Source organism: Acomys minous (assembly GCF_964271855.1).
Source record: "Acomys minous genome assembly, chromosome: 7".
In the NCBI taxonomy this organism is placed as follows: Eukaryota; Metazoa; Chordata; class Mammalia; order Rodentia; family Muridae; genus Acomys; species Acomys minous.
In genome coordinates this window covers 95,861,404-95,888,385 of record NC_140488.1, presented here as the reverse complement: position 1 = coordinate 95,888,385, position 26,982 = coordinate 95,861,404, and the positions used below count along the sequence as shown (strand labels likewise).

At 41.0% G+C, this 26,982-nt stretch overlaps 1 protein-coding gene across 1 annotated transcript; it reads left to right on the top strand.

The window, feature by feature from the left end:
* Positions 1-99: 99 nt before the first annotated feature.
* Positions 100-24,919, top strand: ZRSR2 (zinc finger CCCH-type, RNA binding motif and serine/arginine rich 2). Its single transcript, XM_084788982.1, has 11 exons — positions 100-453; positions 742-821; positions 2,514-2,595; positions 4,565-4,673; positions 5,430-5,516; positions 8,872-8,910; positions 9,627-9,745; positions 17,008-17,221; positions 21,130-21,185; positions 22,086-22,195; positions 24,129-24,919. Exons 1-11 carry the CDS (start codon positions 413-415, stop codon positions 24,899-24,901), a joined length of 1,710 nt encoding a protein of 569 aa, XP_084645108.1. The 5' UTR covers positions 100-412; the 3' UTR covers positions 24,902-24,919.
* The last annotated feature ends 2,063 nt before the right edge of the window (positions 24,920-26,982 follow it).

Sequence of the window (26,982 nt, the reverse complement as noted above, 5' to 3'; positions counted from 1 at the left end):
CTGAGGCGCTGATAGGTGGACCCGCGGGTGGAGGCGTTTCCAAGGTACTAGGCGAGGCTGCGCAGGGGAAAGGGGAGGGGTTTAGGCTTGTGAGTTGAGGGGGCGGGTACGGCTTTAACTCTAGTTCCCTGCTCCGTCTGGTGGCCTAGAGGGCAAGGGGTGGAGCTAAAGGGGCCACGAGGCCCCGAGGAGCCAAGGCCCGAGTTTCCGGTGCGGGGAAGAGCTCCGGAGGCGTCTCCGATGAGTAGATATTTTCTCAGGCGACGGAACCTGGCTGGCTAGCTGCTGAAGGAAACCTCCCCTTTCCGTCTTGGGTCCGCCCTGGTGGCTCTCGCGAGTGAGCGAAAGGAGCTCGTCATCGGTGAGGCTGCTTCCGCTCCGTCCCTGCTGTGGGCCAGGAGACGGCGGCAACATGGCGGCGCCGGGGCCTACTGAGTTTCCCGTGAAACTGAGGTATAAACGCAGCAGGAGATCGTGAGCTGACCAGAATCCTTGGCTGTCCCGGGTTCAGGGAAGCAGGAAAGGAGCAGATATGGAGGGTTGGAGGACCCCCTGATGTCGGGGATGGGAGGACGGAGGAGGAGTGCTGAGAGGCCGGATTTCAGCGCGGGAAGCCCGCTCCTGCCTTCCGCTTCCAAGCGCTGTTTTTGGTAGCCGGGGGCGCTGGGGGTGCAGAGCCTCCGAGTTTGGCCTTCACGCTGTATGTGTGTGTGTGTGTGTGTGTGCTTTTCAATCTTCCAGCTATAAGAAGTATAAGGCTCTCATGAGGAAGGAGAAACGGAGGAAACGGCGACAGGAGCTCGCGCGATTGCGAGATGCAGGTAGTGTGAAAGTGCTCCCTCCGCTGCGCTCCCCCACGCGCAATATGGCCTCAGACAGGCTGCCTTTAAATTCCCCTATGTAGCCAAGGGTGACTCTCTGAACTTCGGATCCTCTGCCTCCCTTTTCACAGTGTTGGGGTGACAGGAGGCGAGGCTGCTGCCATGCCAGGTTGCTTTTGATGATTTAATGCATGCTAGCCAGAGCAGTCTACCAACTGAGCTACATCCCCAGCCCGTGCCATTTGGCTTTCACATGAAAGACCCCCATATTTATAAATGTAGTATATTTACAATAATAGACACGTGTAAAATGATTCAGTACTTATAAATGTAGGCAAGAGGGTTGAAATCACAGCAGGACTAGGTTAAGATGGCTGCCAGCCATACCACGGAGATTGTGCTTAACAGCGTCAGAGAACTAGTCCAGGAGAGACATCAAGGATGAAAAGAAAAATAACAGTAAACTGTGGTTATTGATAACAGGAATCCTTTTCCTTTTAAGCCTGAAGTTGATCTGATAAAATTTCTTAAGTTCACTTCATTTGTCTCTGCCCACATGTCAACTGTCTCTGCTTTTTTACCTCTTCAATTTTACATTTTGAATAGAAGCTAGGACTCCCAGCGTTCAGGGAGTCAGAGCCAGGCGTGGCTCTGAGTTGGAGGCCAGCCTCCTGATCTACAAAGTGAGACCAGTGCTACACAGAAACTCGATCCTGAAAAAAACAGTAAAACAAACAAACAAAAGAACACTAATTGAGCCAGGCGTGGTGGCTTTAGTCCCAGCACTCAGGAGGCAGAGTTAGGCGAATCTCTACAGAGTGAGTCCAGGACAGCCAATGCTACACAGAGAAACCCTGTCTCGGAAAAAAAAAACAAACAAACAAAACAAAACCACCAATTGAATAGAAGATACAGTTTTCTTCTATTAAAACCATGCCATGTTTTTATTTTGAAAATATTCCAATATACACAAAGTTGAAAAATATAGGACGCAAATATTCATGACTGCTTTATATAAATTCTCCAAATTGTTAAATATTCGCTGGCTCTCTTGTCCGCTCCCTCCTTCCCTTCCTTCTTCCCCCTTTCTGTTTTTTTCTGATCCCTTCGTACATCTGTGTCCCGAGTATCATTAGGGAACCATTGATTAAACAAACTAGTAATGTGAGTCTAGAGGAGTGGTTGAGAGCACTGGCTCAGCCAGTGGTATGGTGCCTCACACTTTTAATCCCAGCACTCAGGAGACAGGCAGGTGGATCTTGTGAGTTCGAGGCCAGCCTGGTCTACAGAGTGAGTCCAGGACAGCCAAGGCACGCACCACCACACCTTGCTACCAAAATAAAAAATTTAAAAAGAATGGTGGCTAGTCTTCCAGAGGATGCAGGTTCCATTTCCCGAACCCATGTGGTGGCTTACAACTAATTCTTTTTAAAGTTTTTTTTTTTTTTTTTTGAGATAGGATCTATAGCCCTGACTGTCCTGGAATTTACTTTGTAGACCAAGCTGGTCTTAAATTCAGTGATCCATTTTATTCTGCCTCCTGAGTGCCAGGATCAAAGGCTTGCACCACTACCTCTTTAATTTTAGGTTTTTACCATACTTGTAAAGATTAAAGATTTATATATTTTTCATGAATAACTATTGACCAAGGATTGTGAGACTTAATTTAATAAAACATTTGAATTTCTACAGAATTGTCACAGAAAGAGGAGGAGGAGGATGCTATTAGTGAAGAAAAACAATTAGAAGAAGAAAGGCTGTTGGAGGAAGAGAGGTCAGTACTAACTGAAACACTAAAAGTAAACTGTTATTGTATTGTAATCTTATCCGTCTTTACCAACTAATAAATACCTTTTGAATATAATCTTGAAAATGGGTCTTGGAAGATAACCTCTTACTAAATCTCTAGCTGACAGGCTAAAATTAGAACTTTTACCCCCTTCTTTTTCTATCTTTTCTTTTTTAACAAGTCCAAGCTGATCTCCCAACTCAAGATTTTCCTGACTTAGCCTACCAAATGCTGAATTGTTGGCATGTGTCATCATACCTATTTTGTTGTTGTTTTAGTGGAAGTATTGCTATTCAGTAAACACACACACACATTATTATTGCCGTAAAGACCTAATTCTAATGACACTATAGTATATGTTGTATGGATGTAGCATAATTCTTTATTCATAATTTATAGCCCTCTGTAGTTCAGTAGAGTGGGCAAGGTATGGTGACAGGGACTGCTCTTGCTGTGATGGTAGGGATGAGAAGCAGCAATTGTGTCTTTAGTCAGGGAGAGGGTGCTCAGTTTCCTCTTTCCCTTGTTATTTAGCTAGGAACCCCAGGCCACAAGATGGGTTCATTTAGGGTGAGTCCTCCCTCCTTGGTTAATACGCCTGGAAGCTCCCTCACGAGACATGCCCAGAGCAGTGTTTTCTAGGTGATTCCAACTCTAGTCAAATTGACAATGACGATTTTAGATGAGAAGCTTGTACTATTGGATGTCTGAGACTTAATGGATTTAAGGTAACATTACCTCTGGGTGGGGGAGTTATTGTTGTTTGTATGTTTATTTTGGGTTAGGGTCTTGCTTTGCAAGCTCAAATTAGCCTAGAACTTGCAATCCTGTCTCAGCTTTTCAATTGCTAGGATCATTGGCATATACCACCTGGATAGTCTATGCATTTTAAAAGTCAGTTTTATGATTACAGATTTAAAAAAAACAGACATCTTTCTGCATAACCTTGGAGTTTCTATTTCATAGAGTCGGAATTCCCGTGATTTGCCTTCAGACATTGAAACTGCTGGGAAAAGTTAGGCTGTGAGTTGTGAGCATGTCTTTAAGACAAATATTGTAAGGGAGCTGGAAAGAAGGCTCACTGAATCAGAACACTTACTTTGCTATTTCGGATGATCCAGGCTTGTTTCCCAGCATCCACATGGGGACTCACAATCATCTGTAACTCCCATTTCATCCCTCTTTTGGCGTCTTCTGCCCACCAGGTGTGCACATGACCCATGTCTATGTGCTGGCGAACATCCATTCATATATAAATAAAGTTTCAAGAAAAGATGAAAAGAAGTTATAGAAATATATTAGTAAATGTACATTCAACCAGTGTGGCATACGCCTTTAATCCTAGCAGTTGGGAGGCAGAAGCAGTGAATTGCTGAGTTCCAGGCCAGCCTGGTCTACAGAATGAGTTCCAGGCCAGCCAGGGCTACACAGGGACCCTGTCTCGAAAACCAAAAGAAGAGGGTGTGGTGGAAGTAGTGATGTCAGTGGGAAAAGAATAAATATAGAGGAAGAATAATGCTATGTGAATATGGAAAATCATACACTTGTTGCTTTGAAATGTTGGCGTGAAATGAAAATTACTGTTAACTTTCTTACAGAAAGAGATGTCAGAGCCACAAATGCTTATGAGAGCTAAGAGTAGTAATTGTAACTTATTTCTGCCCAGGAAGATAGTTGTTTTTCCAAAAGACATACTCAAATCTTCATTGCTTTATAGAAAATATCTTTAGATATTCTTTTTGAGACAGGGTTTCTCTGTGTAGCCTTGGCTGTCCGGGACTCACTTTGTAGACTCACAGTGATCCACCTGCCTCTGTCTCCTGAGTGCTGGGATTAAAGGCATGCGCCACCACGCCTGGCTAGATTTTCATGTTGTGTTCTGGTTCCCTGTCTTTCATATGTTCTAGATTAATTCCCATTTGTTTTTACTGACTATATCATATATTATTACCAGGCAAAGATTACATCAAGAATGGTTACTGAGGGAAGAGAAGGCACAAGAAGAATTCAGGGCAAAGAAGAAAAAAGAAGAGGCAGCTCAAAAACGGAGGGAAGAACTAGAGGTAGAGTATTAAATAGTTCACTGGCTTAAGAACTTAACTGAAGGAAATCTCAGTAAGAGCTGTTTGTCAGGACAGATGATTGCAGAACAGTTAAGAGCACTGGCTGCTCTTCTTGAATTTGATTCCCAGCACCCTCATGGTGGCTCACAACCATCAGCTACTGTGGTTCCAGGGGTTCCGAACAATGCCCTCTTCTGGCCTTCAGGGCACTAGGGATACATATGATGCAAACACATACATGCAGGCAAAACTCCAGTACACATCAACTAAATTAAATGTTAATGTTGACAATGATGATGATAAAACAAGAGTTGTTTGTTAGAGGGCTGAAGAGATGGCTCAGTGGTTAAGAGGACTGTTCTTCCAGAGGACTTGGGTTCTGTTCCCAGCACCCACAAATGAGTTAGAGGGATTCCACACTCTTTTGGTTTCTGCATTTATATCTTTATACACATATATGTATATATATTCACAGGGCTACTCACACACAAATGAAATCTCTTTTTTAAAGTATTTTTTTTCCTTGGGGTTGGGAATATAGCTCAGTTACAGAGCTCTTGCCAGGCATGTACAAGGCCTTGGGTTCTTTCCCCAGCATTATTGAAAGAAAAAGGCAGCTACATATGTTAACATTAAAACATTCTGATATTCTCTTGTTCCAATGATCAATGTTTCTAAAATTTTTCAAACATTTACTGTGTAGGCTGTGTGTTTTTAAGAGAGTAAAAAAAATTACCTTCTCTTTTTCCTTTAAAGAGAAAGTTAAAGGCAGAATGGGAAGAACAGCAGAGAAAAGAGCGAGAGGAAGAGGAGCAGAGACAACAGGAGAAGAGAGAAAGAGAGGTGACTTCTGTCATAGGAGGATAGAGCCCTGCGTATCTTCCTAGTGTGCACGTGTGCATGTAAAGGGATTGTGGAGTCAGCAGTGGGCATGGCCAGGCTTGTGTTTTATTTTTCGCTCATGCTCTGTTCATTTGGAAGGAGTGTTTTTGTTAGAAATACACTACACTAGTTTCCGTATGGTTCTCTTCTTTGGGTCTTGCAATGGCAGATACCTTTGTCCAAGCTGCCTACCGTACCTTTTATAATATTCCTTAAGGGGAAGATAATATTTTAGACTGTGATGGTTGTATGGCTTCTGTGGACATCCAGCTCTGCCAGTGTACCCTAAAGGAGACATAGATGGTATGCATATGAATGGACGTGTCTTGTGTTCTACTAAAATATTTCTGTAAACCAGGCAGCTGGCCTTGCTTTACACTCTGTACCATTCTGTAGCAAGTGTTACTTTTCTATGGTTCTGTTGTATTTGTTGGGTTCTTCACAGTAGAATAGCATCGTGAATAGTTCCCAAACTTAATTGATAAGCAACTTAATAGCATTAAGCAATTAAGAAATAGTTTTGTTATTGAATCCTGGTGTTCTATCTAACTTTGTTGTCAGCAAATGACAGAGCAAATTTAAGAAATTTTAGGGGACCTTCTCTTTGAGAAAACTGTGCCCAATCTAGGACATATGCTCTTGTCCTTTTCTTACGTGTTTCTCCCCCTGTATCTTAATGCTTACGCTTAAATCTGTATTAAAACCTTTCCTTAAAAATCCCCACCATTGCTTAAAAGAAGAAAATTTGTAATGTGTATGCATATCTCGTGTACATTCTCTGGGATTCTTTTTGAAAGATTGCTTTTGTTTTGCTGTGGGTCCTCAACAGTGTATATATATTTCAAATATAACATGCATAGCTCATCTTGCCTTGACTGATTCATGAAGATAATTCTTTTTTTTTTTAAGCATCACTAAATTTGAATGGCATGACATTCCATAGTTACTCATAATGAGGAGAGATGAATGTGTTGACATTCTAGTCATGGAAAGGTGGCAGCAGTCTCCACAATCAGTTCTGTGTCTCGGGGGTAGCAGTTCCAATGCAGATTTTTGGCACCCCTTGTTTGAGTACTGCCTTCCTGATGAGGCAGTATCCAGATGTGCATGTTAGGGGACAAAAATTGTCTGGATTGTCATACTTACAGAGATGAATCAATTCTTATTTTAACAGTAGAATATTCTTCAACTTTCAGTGATTATGTAAAAGCTAGGGCTTCTTCTAAAAGCTTGTTTTAAAGGGAGTCTGGTTAAGATGAAGTGAGTAAAATGAAATCCATCCTAAGATATATAAAAGAATATGAGATATGTGTTTCATTGGTGGGCAGAGACAAAGCAGTGAAAAGCACGCAGTCTCAGCTCCCCCTGAGTGACTTTTCTGGATGAGCGGCTCAGAGGTTAACTTGGCAAAACATATCAGACAATAAGATGTTAGGATCCAAAAAGAAATAAAGAGGAGTGGTGTGATAGAATAATGGGGATCAGGATGCTTATTTGGATTACCTGGCCAAGGAGATCTCTGAGGAGGAAAGTGTTTGAGATAATTAGCACCTAAGTATAGCGATATTAGGAGGAAGGAGATTGATGGTACCTGACACTCAGAGACAACAGGAGGCTGGGACGAGAGCATGGGAGAAAGTAGGGAGGATGAGAAGGGGTAAAGCATACATGAAAATACCTTTGTCTCTCATATAATACATCCCGACCAGTTTCCCCTTCATCACCTCCCCCAGCTACCCCCACCTCCCCTCCCCCAGTTCCACTCTCCCTCCACTTCCTCTTCAGAAAAAAAACAATCAAGCCTCTAAGAGATGACAGACAAATAGGATAAAATAAGATACAATAAGACAAGACAAAAGCTTTTATATCGAGGCTGGACAAGGCAACTAAATAGGAAAGGAGTCTCAAGAGCAGGCAAAAAGAGTCAGATATACGTGGTCTCACTGTTAGGAGTCCAACAAGAACATACACAGACCCTGGGGCAGACCCATGCAGGCCCTGTGCTTGCCACTTCAGTCTGTGAGCCCAGGTTGTGGTGGTGCACACTGGTAGGATTTGCTGAAGGAGGTGGAGGCAGGAGGATCACAAGCCTCAGATTTAAAGGAGTTTGCTTTTTATTTACCATACTGTAATGAGAATTTTTAAACAAGGAATGACTTCATCCTCTTAGTAATGTTATCTCCAGCAGATCATCTTAATTTTTCTACAAAGAATAAGGGCCAGAGAGGAAATCGGATGACCCAGTCACAATGTAGGTGATAATGTTGGTTTGGATGACGGCAGACCTTCAAACAGATAAGCAACACAGTTAACAGGACTACAGCTGGAAAACTGTATGGGAGGAAGAAGGAAAAGGAACTGAGGTCATGTTTATAGGTGCTTGGGTTGGGGGAGTTGTTTTGTTTTAAATAAATGGGAAGATGGCAGCAGCAGTTACTGAGGATATTTCATTTGGGTGATGGGGGTGAGTATATGGAAGAGATCAACAGTTCAGTTTGGTGGCTTAGTGGTAAAAGTAAAACCTTGAGTTTGATGTCCAACTCTTAAACCAAAACCAAATGTAAAAGAACCGGTTTTCACCACACTAAGCGACAAAAGCTTTTTTTTTTTCCCTCCAAGACAAGGTTTCTCTGTAACAGCTCTGGCTGTTCTGGAACTCTCTTTCTAGTCCAGGCTGGCCTCAAACTCAGAGAGATCTGCTTGCATCTGCCTTGTGAGTGCTAAGATTACAGGCGTGTGTACCACCACGCCTGGCTGCTATCTGACTTTTAAGTTGCCAGGACCAGGCCGACTTACCAAGCAGCTATACACAGTCATATATATGGTTTTGAGGTGTTAAGGAACCTAACTTTGTAGGTATTTAAAACCCACTAGTTAAAGATTTATTGTTATCTTGTTGGACTTCTGTGTGTTACTGAGGTTTAAATTTCTCCTAAATCTTTCAACTACTAATCATGTCATGTTTTTTCTTCTGTTAAGTATTTGTGGTGTTTAACCTAACTTAAAAAAAAAAGTACTCGCTAGTATCTCAAAAACTAGAACATCGTCTTTATGTACAAGTATGTTACTGAAGCTATTATGACTTAAATATTTGCAATGTGCTCTATTCAAATTATGTATTTGAATAAAAATTCTAAGCTATATATCTTTTGAAAGCTTTTTTTAGAAGATATATGCTTAGGAAGAAAATCAGAATCAGAAGCCTTTTGTATATTCATGTGTGTGTTGTCATATATGAGATTCAGAACTAGAGAAACATGACATGACTAACCTGACATCCTGGTTTTCATTAGTCCTGTGTTTGCACCACTTATAGGAAGCTGTGCAGAAGATGCTGGATCAGGCTGAAAATGAGGTATTTCCAAAACTTTTCATTAAGACTTTGAAATAGCTAGAAGTAGCACATTTCAGTCATCCTGTCCTTGGGAGACTGAAGCAGGAGAATGACCCCAAGTTTGAGGCCAGCCTGGGTTGCATAGAGAGACCCTTGTCTTAAAAAGATTTTGAGATCAATTGATATTTCATTAGAAACAATAGTTTCAATAATAGAAGTTTTGTGCTAGTTGGTTTTGATTACTTTTGCGTAACTAGAATCGCCTTTGTAACCCTTCAGTTAAGTAACAACAGAAGGTGATGGTGGCATTGAATCACCCCATGCACTGTGTGTGCTTGTATCAAGGCTTTTAAATGTATGTAGGTGACAGCATATACTATTGACCCCAAATGGCTGGTTGACCCACCTTGACTCAGAGTAAATTATACTTCTTTCTGGTGGCTCTCATCATCCACAGATCATTTTCAGAATAGATGGATAGAAAGAAGACCTTTGTGACTGCATCTGATAACATTAAGTGACCTCCCAGTCAAGGAAAATGTCTTGGAGCCAAGAGAGAAATACAGCTCATGTTTCTGAACAATTGTTTATAAGCTCTTGTTTCCTTATTGTAATTTAACTATGCATGTCTATATATGAAACTGTTCTTTTGTTCTGATTAAAATATTTGACTATTTGGAGAAACAGTCTTTCATGGGCTTTGACATCACCAGTAAAGTCATGGTTATTTTTAACAGTTGGAAAATGGTGGCACCTGGCAGAACCCAGAACCGCCCACGGATATGAGAGTACTGGAGAAAGATCGAGCCAATTGTCCGTTCTACAGTAAAACGGGAGCTTGCAGATTTGGAGATAGGTAATGGAATTTGCTTTGTGTGAGAATGAAATGATGGAAAGTGTCGGGGTTTGCAAGAGGCATAGGCTTCAGTCTGAAATGTTTGCTATCAGGTATGTGGTGCTCCCTTGCCCTGCTCACTTAATGGGCTTTACTGAAAGGATCCTTTGCATTCCCGGCCTTAGCAATACCTTTCTTAAAAATTGGAAATAGATTCTTTTCATATAATCTGATCATGGTTTCCCCTCCCCAAACTTCTAGGCCCTTCCCACCCACCAGAATCCATACCCTTTCTTTCTCTTTCTCATTAGAAAACAAACAGGCTTCTAAAAAAAGCTAAAATAAAAACAAACACGAATAGGACAAAATAAACAATAGAAACACAGATGCAGAGACACATATTCTCACACACAGAAATCCTATAAAAACACAAACTCAGAAACCGTGATGTATAAGCAAAAGACCTGTAAGCTTAAAAAAGTGACTAAAGTGTTGTGAGACCCAATAAAAACAAACAACCTTCGAAAGTGCCATTCAGTTTGTTTTGTGTTGGCCATCTACTACTGGGCATAGGTGTTACCCTTAAGTGTGGTTTGTACGCCCCGTAAGACTTAAGGAAGACTGGTTCTTGGTTTCTTCCGTGCTCACATGAGTCCCAGGAAGACAGCTTGGATGAGGTAATTACACGTTGGAAATTAGAATAGCCAGAAATACCTTTTTATTTTTGTTTTTTTGAGACAGGGTTTCTCTGTGTAATAAATAGCCTTGGTTGTCTTAGTCTTGAGAACTAACAGAGATCCACCTGCCTCTGCCTCCTGAGTGCTGGATTACAGGTATGTGCCACCATGCCAGGCTCCCAGAAATATCTTTTCAAGGGTAAATTGTACTCTAAGTAGTCTTCTCCAATTTGGCATGGACATAGGGACATGTATGAAATGTTTTGTATTGTAACAAGTAGAGGAATGGGCTCTCAATTCACTGCTGTCAGTCAGTATGTTCAGACTTGGGAATAGACCCCTTGGGTTTTGTGGCCAGTGGAAAAGTTTACTTAAACGCTCTACATCTTAATTTCTTCATCTTAAATGATATTTAAATTTTGTCATATTAAATAAAGATGAAACATAATCCCACATTTTTGAGGAGACTTTTGAGGTTGAGGAGAACATGAAAAACACATAGGGCTGGGTGCATGGCTCATGAATTTTTATCACTTTTAATGTTCTTTATTTTTGTTGTTACTCTTGCCATTTTATGATATATCCGTATTTTCTCCTCTCCAACTTCTTTTTTAAAAGTAAGATATATAGAAATATAATATTGTTATATGCAATCATTTGGCAAATATTTGAAACCTACTATAGCCAGGCAGTGATGATGTTTTGTAGTATGACTTTGTATATAAGTCAAAGTAAGCAAATACTTCCTAAGCAAATCTATCTGAAGCTTAGTGTTGAAAGATTACTAATATTTATTATTGATTTATAATTTTAGTAAATCAGCAGCTACTTCTTAACCAGCTGTATACCCAAATAACCGCACAGAGAGACTAGGATATATTAAATTAGCCTAGAGCACAATGCTGTACAATAATCACTCCATCCTAAATCTCCAAGCTAATATAACTTCCTTCCATTCAGATTTCCCACATTATATATGCTTTTTACTCCTATCTGAGGTCCAGTTAGTTTCTCATCGTGTTTCCAGGTCCTCTCCTCATGGATTCTTCCTTTCCTTCCTGTTCTTTCTCCTCCCCTTACTGGATCAGGATGTCCCACCCTATTCTCTGTATTGCTCAGCATTGGCTAGTTGGCTTTTATTGGCAATACAGAGAACAAATGGTGGCATTTACACAAACTTAGAAAACAAGCATACTTAGAATAAACATCACACTGCAATGTCAGGACTGAAACCAATAGTGGGATAGAGAAATCAGCATTTGAATGAACAAGGGTAAACTGTACATAGTTCACAAGAACAGCATGCAACAGCATAGTCTAATTACTGTTTACCTATTCTGTGGGCGAGAAGGTATCTGAATCTGTCTTTCTTTCTTTCTTTCTTTCTTTCTTTCTTTCTTTCTTTCTTTTTTTCTAGGTTTTACTGTATAGCGGGCTTGAACTCATAGATATCCATCTAACTCTGCTTCCTCCTGAATGCTGAGACTAAAAGTGTGTGCTACCATACCCAGTAACCATTTGGTTTCTTGAGACAGTCTCATGGAGCCCAGGCTAGCTTTGGACTACTGATCCTTCTGCCAGCACCTCCCAAGTGCTTAAATTACAGTTGTATGCCACCATGCCCAGCTTATTTTTATTTTTCAAGAATAGTTTTAGGTTGGGTAGATGGCTTGGCAGTTAAGAGCATGTGCTGCTTTTCCCAAGGATCTCAGTTCAGGTCCCAGCCTCTCTATGTCAGGCAGCTCAAGCTCCGGGGGCTCTGACACTGTTCTCTGACATCTGTAGGCACCTGTGCTCATTCATACCTGACCACACACACAAGTATACATAGTTAAGAATAAAATCTTTTTAAAACATTACAAGAGAATAGTAAACTGGATGTGGTCACACATGCCTGTAATCCCAGCACTCGAGAGGCAGAGGCAGGCTGGATGTCTGTGAGTTCAAGGCTAGCCTGGTCTACCGAGTGAGTCCAGGACAGTCAAGGCTACACAGAGAAACCTTGTCTCAAAACCAAAACCAAAACTAAATCAAAATTAAAAAAAGAATCCTAGTTTCAACTCTGGATTCATAATGGACTCATGTAAGAAGGAAAAAAATCATTTCTCACTTTTAATTGAGTAAATCAGTTGTAGCGACTTGGGTAACCCAGTTTGAGGTGCTTTCAGGTATCTCTCGTGCCTGGGACTGATGTATAATATGTAACTCCTTATGGATTTGATGGCTGGAATTGTGGATGGCCAGGATATCTGTGAAAGGACTCAGAAGCTCGTAAGAAATGAAAGGCTCTTTTCGAGGAACTGGGGCACTGAGTAAAGGAGGCTACCTTCCCTGTGGTACCTTTAGAAACATTTTTCTGAAGAAAATTTAATCTCAAGAAGAAATAATAAAACATCATCTGCTTAAGAGCCAGTAAGATAGATGGCTCAGTGGGTAAAGGTGCCTGCTGCAAAGCCTGGTGATCTGAATTTGATCCCTGGATCTACATGGTGAAAGCAGATAACAGACTCTTATTAGTGGTCCTCTGACTTTTGTTGTGGCATGGGAGCATCCACACACAAAATTAATAATGATCTGTATAAAACACCTCCTACCAAAGACAGATGCAGGACAGATAATCTTCCAGAGCTAAATGAGCCCTAGTTTTAGTTCACATCTGATGGGTAATTGAATTAGCCACCTTTGAGGGTTTCCAGCTGCTCTTATTTATGATGTGTATCTAACACTTCCTTGAAATTTAAGAGCTAAGGAAGCCAGATTTAGGATTCTCCTGTTGGGTATGAAAGAAGGGTAGGTGTACTAAATAGTTTTATGAATATTGGACAGAGAGTTCCTTGTCAAAAAGAGAGTGGCCTGTTAGGTTCTCAGACTTCATCAGTCATTCAAAAACAAAAACAAACAAACACAGATAGTAGTCAAATTACTTATCATTGTCATAGGCATATGAGACTTTACTATCAGAAATATCAAACCGTAAGAACAACTTGGCTATTTGCATTGTTCAAGTAATAAGCTGTGGTGTAACATTGTATGGGCTTGGTGGCTATGAAAGCCAAAGCTGTCTTTTTAGACAACTACACTATTCTGTTTCCCTTTTGTGGAGAGGCTAGCTCACTTACTCCAAATAACACATCTGGGTCATCTGTGTTAAGGTTGGTCAGATGCCAGAGAAACACATCCCTTGCTTGTTTGTGTTCTCTCTGTTTCTGTCTTTGTCTGTCTCTCTCTCTAAATGAGGTCTTAGTCTATAATCCAGGCTAAACTCGAGCTTGTCATCTTCCTGTCTTCTCAGTAACTAGGATTATAGGCATGTATACACCATGCCAGGCAGAGAAACACTTCCTTAACCTAAGCATTTCTTTGGATGCTTGCTTTTGTTAAACTTTTTGGTTATAGTTTTTTTATTTGACAGTTTCATACATAATGTATTTTGATTATATTCACCTTCTTTACTCTCTTATCCTTCTCCCACTCCCTCTGAATCCATCTTCCCAATATATCTTCCTCCTATTTTAATATCTTTTCTTTTTTAAATAACCCACTGAGTTTAATTAGTGTTGCTTGTATGTGCGTGGGTGTGAGGTTATTTACTGGATCATTTGGCAACTTCTGGTGGTAACAACCCTGAAGTGTCCATCCCCAGCAGCTGTTAACTGCCATGGCCAAGGCCTTAATACCTCTCCCCTATCCATGCTAGGGTGTTGATGGGCTTGATTGTATGCAGATCTTATGTCTTAGTTACCGTCCAAGTGCTGTGAAGAGACACCATGACCAAGGCAACTCTTAGAAAAGAAAGCCTTTAATTGGGGGCGTTTACAGTTTCAGAGGGTTTAGTCCATTATTGTCATGGTGGGAAGCAGACAGATGTGGTGCTGGAGCAGTAGCTGAGAGCTTTACACCTGTTCAGAGGCTGGAGGGAGTTGGGAGAGGGCTCAAAGCCCATCTTCAGTGACACACCTCCTCCAAAAGGCCACACCTCCTAATCCTTCCCTAAACAGTCTACCAACTAGGGACTAGACAGTCAAATACATGAGCTTATGGATCTATTCTCATTCAAACCACCACATCTTGCAAAGGTAACCATAGTTGCTTTGAGTGCATTAATTCAGTGGCCATGTTGTGTCCAGGAAACAGTGTTTCACAACATTGAATTCTCTTAGCTCTTATATTTTTCTACTCCTTCTGTGGTATTCTCTGGGCTTTGGAGCAGTTTAGAGCTGAGCATTCAGCTGGCACTTATTCTCTGTACTTTGGCCAATAATCAGCTACTGACCATAACAAGAAGAAATTTCTCTGACTAAGGTTGAGAGCAGCACTAATTGGGTACTTGGCTACAGAGACACCTTAATTACAACTTTGTTTTGTGACAGGTTCTCAGTCTAGTCCTGGGTGGCCTTGACTTCACTATGTAGACAGGATGGCCATTGTCCAGACCACGGCCGTTGAATCTCTTTTCTCCCTGCAGTGCTCCCTACTTATTAACTTTCTTCCTCAGTTTTTTCTTTCCCTTAAAAAGTTTGCCTTACTGATTTTCCATTAGAACCCTAACCAGGAAAATTTTATTTAGGACTTTGAACTGTGTCATCTTTCCCACCACTGCACTTCAGGAGAAAGGAGTAAATAAGAAAGTGAAATCATATATATGATTTTCTTTTAAAAAATTACTCTGGGATAGCATAGTCAATCAGCTTAACCTTGGTCCATTTTAAACTATGAAAAGAAATTGTTTTTCACAGTTCTTAGGTACCTTCACTGAATAAAAATTAAGTTATATTTATTATCCTTTATAACAACCACATGATTCACCTGGATCTCTAGGGTCTGGTTCTTCTCAGTCACATGACATGGGAAGCTATGCTTCTTTAGGTTCTAGTTGTCTTTGTGTTTTGGATTCTTTTCTTGTTGCTGTGGTAAAATATCCAGCAATTTAAGTGAGAAAGGATTTACTTGGCTCCTAGTTCCAGGTTTACAGTCCATCACTGTGGGGAAACCAAAGTGGGAGGAGCTAGAAGCAGCTGGTCACATCACTATCATAGTCAAGAGTAGGTATTGAATACATGTGTGCCTCTGCTCAGTGTGGCCTTACCATTTTATTTATTTATTTTTTAATATATTTTATTAATTTATTCATATTACATCTCAATTGTTATCCCATCCCTTGTATCCTCACATTCCTCCCTCCCTCCCATTTTCCCCTTACTTCCCTCCCCTATGACTGTGACTGAGGGGGACCTCCTCCCCCTTGATATGCAGATCTGGGCCCAGGGTTCCTGCTCAAACTATGACACCAGCCAAGGACAATACGTGCAGTAAACTACCCAGATCTAGCCAATGGAGAGGACATTGTCCACAGTTGAGTGGAGAGTGGGGACTGACGTTCACACGAACTCTGGTACCCCATATTTGACCACGTCCCCTGGATGGGGAGGCCTTGGCAACACTCAGAGGAAGGATAACAGGCTACCATTTTATTTTGGTTGTGAGCCTAGCCTTTAATGGCTGTATGGACTCAGGATCATCAGGTTTCCTGCCCAGGGAATAGTTCCCCACCCACAATTAAGGTGGGTTTTCCCATACCAATTAAAGTACCAGGGCAATTAATCCCTCACAGAGGTCCCCAGAGGATAGCCTTAGTCTAGACAATCCCTCATTAAGACTCTGTCTTGGGTGATTCTAGATTCCATTAAGATGACAATTAATGCTAACCATCACACTTTGCAAAGTAAGAAAGTACTAGTACCATTGGCCCTACTGGGTTGTTAAGGATCAGTGGAAAAAATATTTTAAAATGCATGAAACTTTAAAATACTATATGTAGATAAAATGACAATACTTGAGTAATTGGAAAATTTTAAATTACCGTATTGTCTCTTTTATTTTAAATAGAACTTTAAAATTCTGTCTGTCTGTCTGTCTATCTATTTTTGAGATAGTGTCTAACTCTGTAACACTGGCTGGCCTGAAACTTGCTAAGGTAGATCAGGCAGGCCTGGAACTCACAATGATCCACCTAACCTCTGCTTCTTCAGTGCTGGCATTAAAAGTGTCCACTGCTACACCCAACTTAAAAATTGTATGATTATTATTATTGTTACTCTTGTTATTACTGTTATTATTGTGTGTTTTTAGGAGAGGGAGCGGGGCATCTGGAGATGCAGGGAATAAATCTAGATCATCAGCTTCTGTAGCCAGTGCCCACTGTGCCATCATACTGCTCTAGATTACTGTATTCCTTAAGTACTTACGTAGAAGTCAAGTTATATAGCTATTTCTCACCTTTTTGAGTCTCACATGCAGCATCTTAATCCTGTCGCTTTAATCTGTCACATGATTGGGCCTTCCTTTTCCCAATGGTTCAACATGGAGAAATCTTTCTGAATGTATTCAAAGGCTCCTGAGTGGCATATGACCTTGAAAACCATTTCAAAACTTCTATCTCTGAGAAACCAGTCAATTTTAGGACAGTTCTTGTGTCCTGTAACTGGGCATCTAAGCAGTGTTTATTATCATCCAGTTAAGTCTAAACATCCATGTTACCTGAGTCTTGATCCTGGGGTTTGTGATAAGCTTTTAATATGTGACAAATGACTTTTCTTTCTTCTGCAGGTGTTCACGTAAACACAACTTCCCCACATCAAGTCCCACCTTACTGATTAAGAGTATGTTTACAACGTTTGGAATGGAGCAGTGCAGAAGGGATGACTATGACCCAGACTCAAGCTTGGAGTACAGTGAAGAAGAGACCTACCAGCAGTTCCTAGACTTCTATCATGATGTCCTGCCTGAGTTCAAGAGCGTGGGAAAAGTGATTCAGTTTAAGGTGCGCTCAGGCTGGGAAGGGGCCTGACACACCTTCTCCTGAAATAGAGCCTACAGGCAGAGCTAGGGCTCAGGCTCTTCACCTGGGTAGTCATGTTCCAGCATCGGCCTGGCCTGGGGCTGAGCATGTCAGCACTTGGTAAACATCACTCGATTCTCTTCCTTTCCACTCCCCACTCTGGGCAATGTCATTTGGTACCACAGGAAATCATAAGCATGCATTAGCATGTTTTCTGAATGCTAGGGCCTGGGTTGAAAAGACTATTATCTGGTGCCTTTGTGCTGCGCTCTTCGTAGCAGTTCATCGTCGGGCCTGCTTTTCCTAGCCATTCAAGCCTTTACTTAGCTACTGTCTGATGAACGTGGGTCCTTTCCTTCCCTCTTTCAGTGCTTTGCCCAGAGCCATGATTATTATACTGTTAGGCGGTTTCACTCACCAGGTAAGGTGAGAAGTGGCTCCTGCTGTTCCAAGGACTCATTGGGTGAATGCCAACATGTTGGTATTCATCTTGTCTGTGATTTGATCATATCTGAACCTCAAAGGCGTTATTATATGAGGATAAGGGAAATACTCTTATTTTGCAAAAAAGTAGGACTAAAGCTATAGGGTTTTTTTCTTGCTGTCAGAAGTGGAAATATAGAGTTGGAAAAATTACAATCTGCTTTCCAGATTTAAAATATATACTTTAAAATTTGTTCTCCAAAGAAGGGGAAATAGAACATAGTGTTCTAAAGAGATAAAGGAGAAACTAAAAAGAGGATTAAATGGGGAGGGGAGTAAGCTTTTTAAAAATAACATTTAAAAATTAAAGCCGGTGGTGCTGGTACGCACCTTTGGTGCCAGCACTCAGGAGTCAGAGGCAGGCAGATCTCGGAGTTCAATGCCAGCTTGGCATACACAGTGAGTTCCAGGACAACCAGAGCAACACAGAGAAGCCCTGCTTCAAAACAACGAACCAACCAACCAACCAATGAATAAATAAACCCTGCCTTAAAAAAAAAACAATCAATCAATAAAATTTTAATCTAAAAAAGAAGTAAAATTTTGTTTTCCTCTTGGGATGGCAAGATAACTCAGTGAGTAAAGGACCTGCCATCTAAGCCTGACAACCTGAATTCAAGCTGCAGGACCAACATGGTGGAAGGAGAGAACTGACTGTTGGAAACTCTCCTCAGTCCTGCACATGCACACTGTGACATGAGCATGGTATGCACATACAAATCAATGTAAAACAAATTAAATTTTTCTTCTAAACTTTATTTCTGTGGAATGTGCCTTTGTCTCCTACTACTACTCAGAGCAAAGGATAACCACTGAAGTGGAAGCGTGAAGCGTACGGTCTGCTCATTGTCTGCATTGTTCCAGATGGAAGCAAGCACCAGCCAAGGAGGCAGCATGGTTTGCTCTTCTGATGTCCACCTCTCTGTGCCTCTTCCTTATCTCAAGTGACACTGGCTTTCAGCCTCAGGATCCTGCTGCTTCTGTGACGTGGCAATGGTGTTTTTGAAACTTGAGATTGGCAGCTCAGTCGAGGAATGCTCTCCTAGCATATACACAGCTCTCTCCCCAGCACAGTGGGGTAGGAATGGGGCTTTCAGGGCGATTAGTGGAAGTTGTGGGCTGCACCCACTCACCACATATTTTTTTTCTAGAAAGCAAATAGGATGATAAGGCTCATTTTAGTCACTTTGGCAATTATAAAAGGAAAGGCCGTTCAGTTCATTTGTGGTACAGAAATGGTCAGAACACAAAATTCATTCTGGAAAATCAGTAGGTCTTTGGGAACCATGGGACTAAATTATTGTCACTACATGGTTCTGGGATTGAACCTAGGGCCTTGGACATGCTGGGCAAAAGTGCAGTAGCACTTTGTATTTTGAGACAGAGTCTCACTATCCACCTCAGGTTGGAAGGGAACTTTGTAGTAGTCCTCTTGCCTCAGCTTCCCTATTAGCAGCATTTTAGACATGTGCCACCAATCCTGACTGGATTAAATGATTTTTAAGGTCCCTAGGCATAGTTGACATGAACTCCTGAGGCCCTTTAGTCTTCCTTCTAAAGATGGCATTACTTGAGTAGGGCCCTGTCCCCCTTTGGATGTTCTAATAACACCCTGAAGCAAAACAGAATAGCTTCGTTTTGAAGATAGATGCAAAACTAGTAGGAATATTTAAGGATTTTTCTGTGTGTCATACAGATTAAGTGTCATTTTTGAAGGCAATGATCAATTGTTTAACCCTACTTATAGTAGGAACAACATATATTATTCACACCTACATGGTATAAATGATACTTTTTTTGGTTTTTGAGACAGGATTTTTCTGTGTAGCTCTGGCTGTCCTGGACTCACTCTTTAGACCAGGCTGGCCTTGAACTCATAGCAATCTGCCTGCCTCTGTCTCCCGAGTGCTGGGATTACAGGCCTATACCACCTAACTTCTATTAATATCAAGATCAAGTAGAAGAAATGTAGTAGTAAAGCTACTTCAGAGCAGCTTGTGCAGTGCCTAATGAAGTGGAACCCTGTGAATCAGCGTGCTGCTTCTGGGTATGCAGACAAGAAGAGGGCCTTAACACCTAGAAAGATGACTTTGTGAATGGGAGACTGGAAGTATTGTGGATAGTCATGAGCAGATACATAAATGTGATGATTTGATATGTCTAGTCTTTAGTAGGTGAGTCAGTCATTAAGCTTGTATTAACATTTTTTAAATTCTATCTGCATTGTTATAAGGGTGTCAGAGCCCTTGGAACTAGAGTTATAGACAGTTGTGTGCTGCCATATGGGTGCCGGGAATTGAACCCAGTTCCTTTGGAAGAGCAGAGGTTCTTGTAACCCCTGAGCTCTCTCTCCAGCTCCCTTGAAAAAGAATGAATAATACCATTTATATAAAAATTTTAGAGTCAGGCATGGTGGTGCTCTCCTTTAATCCTATTGGGAGGCAGTGGCAGGTGAGTCTGTGAGTTCAAGGCTAGCCTAGTCTATATAGTAGTTTCAGGACAGCCAGGATTATATAGAGAGACCCTGTCTCAGAAAAAAATAGTTTTAAGAATTTTAAAAGTACAAAGCAATACCAACAGGTATGTCTAAACTTTTGACATTGTAATATGCCATCTACAGAGTTCATACCTGAGAACTATAATCAAGTTTTAAAAAAAGAAAGAAAAACCAAAAACAACAAAAAAATTGAAAAGGAAACTCCTCATAATGTTTTAATTAAGTTTGTGATTTTATGTTTGGTCACATTCATAAATGTCAACTTGTGGCCCACAGTTGGCTGTATATCCAGACACACTTGAATCAGTATATATATGTATAATTTCCTTTTTTTTTTCTTGTTTTTTGAGACAGATTTTTTTTTTCTCTGTGTAGCCTTGGCTGTCCTGGACTCACTCTGTAGACCAGGCTGGCCTCGAACTCACAGCGATCTGCCTGCCTCTGCCTCCTGAGTGCTGGGAGTAAAGGCATGTGCCACCTCCACCCAGCTTTATAACTTCTTATATACCATTTTGGTTAGTATATATTTATGTGTATGATATATTTTCTGGCATATAATGTATGTTTGACTATGTGTACATGTGTCTGTGAAAGTCTATACATAACAATATATATATATTCCAAACAGAAACACACACACACAATGCTTTTTAACTGCCGAATCATCTCTCCAATCTCTGTATTCTGTTTTTATGTATCTATGAAACATTTTATATTTAACTGGGCTTAAAACACAGCAAAGATCAATAGAGATCAGGCAGTTGAGGTCTGCAAATGTTGGACCTATTTTGCAAATGTGCTGGTCTATCTTGGATTCTTTGAGGGCCTGTTTGCCTGAACAAAATGCATTTGATGGTTTGCCTCTCCTGAAAACTTTGCTTTATGTGTGACAGCATTCTTTGTTCCTTAGGTCAGCTGCAACTTGGAACCACATCTGAGGGGCAATGTGTATATTCAGTACCAATCGTAAGTATTATGAACATATACTCATCTTTGTGTTTCAGCATAGTTACGGTATTGCTGCTTTGATGCCACTGAGTATGTAGCTTTCCTATACATGGTACTTTTCAAAATATCAGTATGAAGAGTTTACAATCATGCAAGATTTGAAAATAATATACTTTTATTTCATTTTTATATACTTATAAAGTTTTGATTCTTCTATTATATGGTTCTATATATATTGTGTATAAATATACAATATAATTAATTTTCATAACTAAAATAATAATTGAATAGGGCTAATTAGAATAGCGGGTAGAAAATACTGGTTTAAGGTTCAAGGAATTAAAGCTCCAAATAGTGTGCATTTGACCAGCTAGCATTATTCCTGCATGTATTGACATTTCTTTAAGAAGTGCCAAGGCTAATGACTTCAGTTAGCCATTATAGTAAGAATAGCAGTCCTACCTGAGATAGCATGGGTTCTAACAAGGGGAAACCTGCGTGCAGATTTAATTGTCAAGTCTTGCAGATTAAGAAGCTTTGACTCAGCCAGGCACAATGGCGCATGCTTTTAATCCCAGCACTCAGGAAGGCAGAGGCAGGTGGGTCGCTGTGAGTTTGAGGCCAGCCTGGTCTCCAAAGTGAGTCCAGGACAGCCAGGGCTATACAGAGAAACCCTGTCTCAAAAAAAATGAAGAAGCAGCAGCTTTGAGTCTAGCCAATTTCCATGCAACAAAACCTTTCAGAGTGTTAATGACAAAGGTTGTTGAATAAACTAGGCCGTGGGAACCTGAATGCTCTGAGGACTACCTAGGCAGTACACAAACCCTCCAGTAAATGCACAAGAGGGTTAAGTCAGTGTAGGCTTGCTGTACTTAAGAGAATTCCTATAAAGCACACCCTTTGATTTTTGCTTCCAAGGGAAGAAGACTGTCAAGCAGCCTTTTCTCTTTTTAATGGACGATGGTATGCAGGACGCCAGCTTCAGTGTGAATTCTGCCCAGTGACCCGGTGGAAAATGGCAATTTGTGGTAAAAGCCAAAGTAGTGGCACCCCTTCCCCACTGCTGCACTATACAAAGGAGTTTTCATGGGAAGAAAACAATATTTTAAAGGAATGAAGCACAGCTTTTGTTATGTAAAGGGCACCACAGTTTAGAGCTGTAAGAGGCCTGTGGGTCGCAATATGGATGAAATGACTGAGTCACAATATATTGGTGACAGAATTGTGACTTGAATTTCAGTCTTCAGCCCCTCAGTCCTGGGTTCTGTGTGTGACAGTGCAGTGTCTAAACTAAAGATGCCCGCACTATCCATGGTGCAGTTTCAAAGGTGCTTTCTATCCATTCATTGGCTTTCCTCACTGGAGCTGTTGTTTCGGTCCTGAACCCTAAGGAATCTTCCACCATCAATACCACACACATTCCCCATGATAGTCATGTTCTTGTGCATTTGAAACCGTTAGTAGGTGTAGCTCAGTTAAGGTGTACATTGGGTGCTCTCAGTGACACTGATGCATCTGAGAGTAGCAGCCAAACCAGGAAGTGATTCAGCACCACAGACAGTAACTGGCTGCTTTGAAGTCTTACCATTTTCTGATTTCTAAAACTGCTTAGCCAAACCAATATGGAAGTTCCCTGGGTGAAGAGACACAAAGCTCTTGATACCTCAAGGGTGTGCTTCTGCCTTCTTGTGTTTCTCTGCTCTTCCTTCTCAGGTGCTTAAAACTTGAGTAAAAAATACATATAATTTATCTAGCCGTCTAAACATGATGGGCAAGGATGGTGCCACCTTTGGCTCCAAAACTTGTGGAAGGACCAAGGCAGGAGAATTGTGAGTTCAAGGGCCTACTTGGACTATATAGTGAGATCTGTTCTTGAAGTAAATAAACTAAGTGATTAAATAACTTAAAAATTACATTTAAAAAGGAGGGGCTAGAGAAATGGGGATCTGACACCTTCTTCTGACCTCCATGGGCTCCAGGCAAGTACCTGGTGCACATACATAAATGCAGGCAAAACACAAATACATAAGATAAATAAACACTAAAAAGTTTTAAAAATAAATAAAAAAGCCAGCCGGTGGTGGCACATACCTTTAGTCCCAGCTCTTGGAAGGCAGAGGCAGGGGGATCTCTGTGAGTTTGAGGCCAGACTTTTTTAGAGATTGAGTTCCAGGACAGCCAGGGCTACACAGAGCAACCCTGTGTCGAAAAACCAAACACAAACAAACAAAAAATATAAGCAAGGTAGGATTCCTTGTTTAGGAAAGTGAGAATAACCATTCCAGCCTAAGTTTTTGGGTTGGCTGTGTGTTCTCTTGATAGGCTGTTAGTTTTGCTAGTTCCTAGAGATGCTGCAGTGTGAGTCCAGTGATATGCTTGAGCATAAATAACTATGAAGACTCCAAACCAAGAGTTTTATTTAATTAAAAACAACAAAGTATAAAGAGCTTTAATATCTTCCTCAGTGACTAGTAACTAACTTTTTTTGTCCTTATTGATTTCTGGTGTATCTTCTTTGGAGACATCTCTATTTAGATAGTTGCCCATTTTTAATCATGTTACATGTTCTTATTATTCAATTATAGAAGCTCTTGGTAAATTCTCTATACCAGTACTTGATCATAGAGATCAAATGCTGTCTCATCATATTACTTTATTTACTTTCAATCACAAAAATTTCCTTTATTTTTTTCTCTTTGAGAGTGTGTTTTAGAGACAGGATCTCACATATCCAAGCTGCCCTTAAACTCACTATGTAGCCTAAGCTATATAGTGTGCCACTGTACCTGGGTATTACATTACTCTTAATATGTTACTCTTAATATATAAAGAACATTGCAGGAACCCACACCAGTGTTAGGCCTTCTGAGCAGCTTATGCTTTCAGAAAAGTCTATCTTCTGACTTCAGAAAAAGAATGAATGCACAGTGATAATCATTGCCTCTTCACTTGCTCTCACAGGCTTATTTGAAGTACAGCAGTGTCCAAGAGGAAAACACTGCAACTTTCTTCATGTGTTCAGAAATCCCAACAATGAATTTAGGGAAGCTAATAGAGACATCTACCTATCTCCAGACTGGACTAGCTCTTCCTTCAGTAAGAATTTAGAGAGGAGAGAAAGGACCAGCCACTATGATGAATACTATGGCAGGTCAAGAAGAAGAAGGAGCCCTAGTCCAGACCTCTCCTACAAAAGAAATGGTGAATCTGACAGAAAGAGCAGTAGTAATCACAGGGGGAAGAAATCTCACAAACACATGACTAGGAATCGTGAGAGGCGCAGTTCACCAAGTAGAGGGAGAAGAAGAGATCACAGTCCAGTGCCCTGGAGCCAGAGCAGAAGGAGCCGCCGTAGTCGGAGCCGGAGCCATAGCAGGAGCAGGAGCCGGAGTCGGAGCAGGAACAGGAGCCGGAGTCGGAGCAGGAACAGGAGCAGGAGCCGGAGTCGGAGCAGGAACAGGAGCAGGAGCCAGAGTCGGAGCAGGAACAGGAGCAGGAGCCGGAGTCGGAGCAGGAACAGGAGCAGGAGCCAGAGTCGGAGCAGGAACAGGAGCAGGAGCAGGAGCCGGAGTCGGAGCAGGAACAGGAGCAGGAGCAGGAACAGGAGCAGAAGTCGGAGCAGGAGCAGGAACAGCAGCAGGAGCAGGAGCAGGAGCTCATCAAGGTCCAGAAGTCGCGGCAGGAGGAAGTCAGGTAGTAGAGACAAAACCACCCAGAGCCCCAAATCTAAATAAACTTGGTTGTTTTTAAAATATGTCTGTCTTTTTATGGCAGCTACTTACTTGTATAGTTTGACAAGGCTAGCCAAACACTCATGTAAATCATACTTTTACTTTCTGATAAAAAAATACATACACACACACACACACACACACACACACACACACACACACACACACACATGAAATTACTTACTGTTTGAACCTTGAGAGCATCAGTTAACACTGGAGTAATGCTTTAGTACTTTTTCATTTTCTGCTTCTCCCCCACTTCTCTATGTTTGTATAAGTGTACTGTGTACCATAAGCATGGTGGTCAGAGGACAACTTTCAGGGGTCAGTTACACAGTGGGATCCAGGGATTGAACTGATGTCAAGAAGCTTTTATATCAGGTACCTTTACTTACTGAACCATCTTGCCAGCCCACCTTTTTTCTTGTTATCGGTCTACACCCTATGATTTTGCTTTATTTGTATGGGTGTATGCTTTATTTGTTGGCACCATTTGTGTGCCTAGAGACCATGGAGGCCAGAAGAGGGCATCGGATCCCCTGGACTGGAGTTATAGATGGTTGTGAGCTATAATGTGGGTGCTGGGAATTGAAGACAAGTTATCTAGAAGAGTAGCCAGTGCTTTTAACCATTGATCCATCTCTCCAGCTTGACACACTATTTTTACTAAAAGGTCGAATGTGGCTTTAATGTTTTTCATTCAGTTGTCTCATTTCATCAATCACAATTTTTACTCACTACATAAAGAGTTTATCTACCAATTTATTTGACCACACCCCTACTGTCAGATTTTTAAAGATGACCTTAGATTTCATTAATGATTTCTTACAATAAACTATGTCCAAAAGGCAATCCAAATTTCCTTCTAGGAAGACTGAAAAAAAAAAATCACTTTAACCTTACAGCTTCCACAGCACAGAATTATTTTGGTCTTTGCTAGTTGGCAGGCTTAGGTATTTAAGTGCTTGTTTTTATTACCACTATTCTTTCTACTTAATGACCACATTCTTTTTTCCCCCTTGTAAAATATTCTATTTTTATTTTTCTATATGTAAAAGTCGAAATTTTTTTGATCTAAAACATTTCCTGTTTCAAAGTATGGAACTGCCAATTTCCATACTTCTTTCTCGATATTTACAGTTCCTCCTTCACCTGGGGGCTGTCAGAGTGTAGATCTTTAGTAGTGTGCTGTGAAAGCATTTTTGTCATTTCCAAGAAAATTAAGAGTTGTCACTACTGAGGCCATCCACTGTTAAATGGTATAATAATCGTGGTATAATAATCACAGAAGAGTGCTTAGCCAAGAGAACTGAATGTAGGCTCGCGTGCATTATCCCTAGCTTTTCCAAGATGCTTTCTTCTCATACATAGACTTTCACTATCATACTTTGGACCTCAAAATTCAGTGGCATTTGGCAACCTGACATTTAAGAATTCATTGAAAATGTATACAAGTTGTGTGCAGTAGCGTATGCCAGTAATCCCTGTACTTTGGAGGCTGATGACAGCCAGGGCTAGAGTTAGATCCTGCCTCATTTAAAAAAAAAGAATAAAAAAGGTACAGAGTTTTGAAAAAGTGTAACAAAGTGCTACTTGTTTCACAAACATGGTAGGCAAGGGTGCTACCACTGAGATCCATCCCTAGTCCTAAAGCTGAATGTTCTTAGATCATGATGGGAAAGCAAAGAAAATCCATCTTCTTGAGCTCAAGACAATTGAACAAGTGAAGACTTTCCCCTCACATGTTAAGGGAGTGCAAGGGAAGTTTAGAAAGCCTCTGATTGGGTCACAACCCTGATTGTGACTTTGAACTTACATTTACTATAGTGAATGGGTACCTGTGTGTGTCTATGATAAACCTGATTACTACTTATGCCTCAAACTCTGCATTCCTGACAGAAGCCCACGGGCTTGTTAGTGAACAGCTGCATTCACAAAGGCCCTTTTAACCTACAAATGTCTCTTTCACTTTAATTTGATGAGAATCCTTTCCGTGTTCTTAAACATCTCAGGCTTAGAATGAAGCAGTATCTGTTTGTAGCAGCAGAAGGCCCCATAACCATACTATTACTGTAACTGGAAGT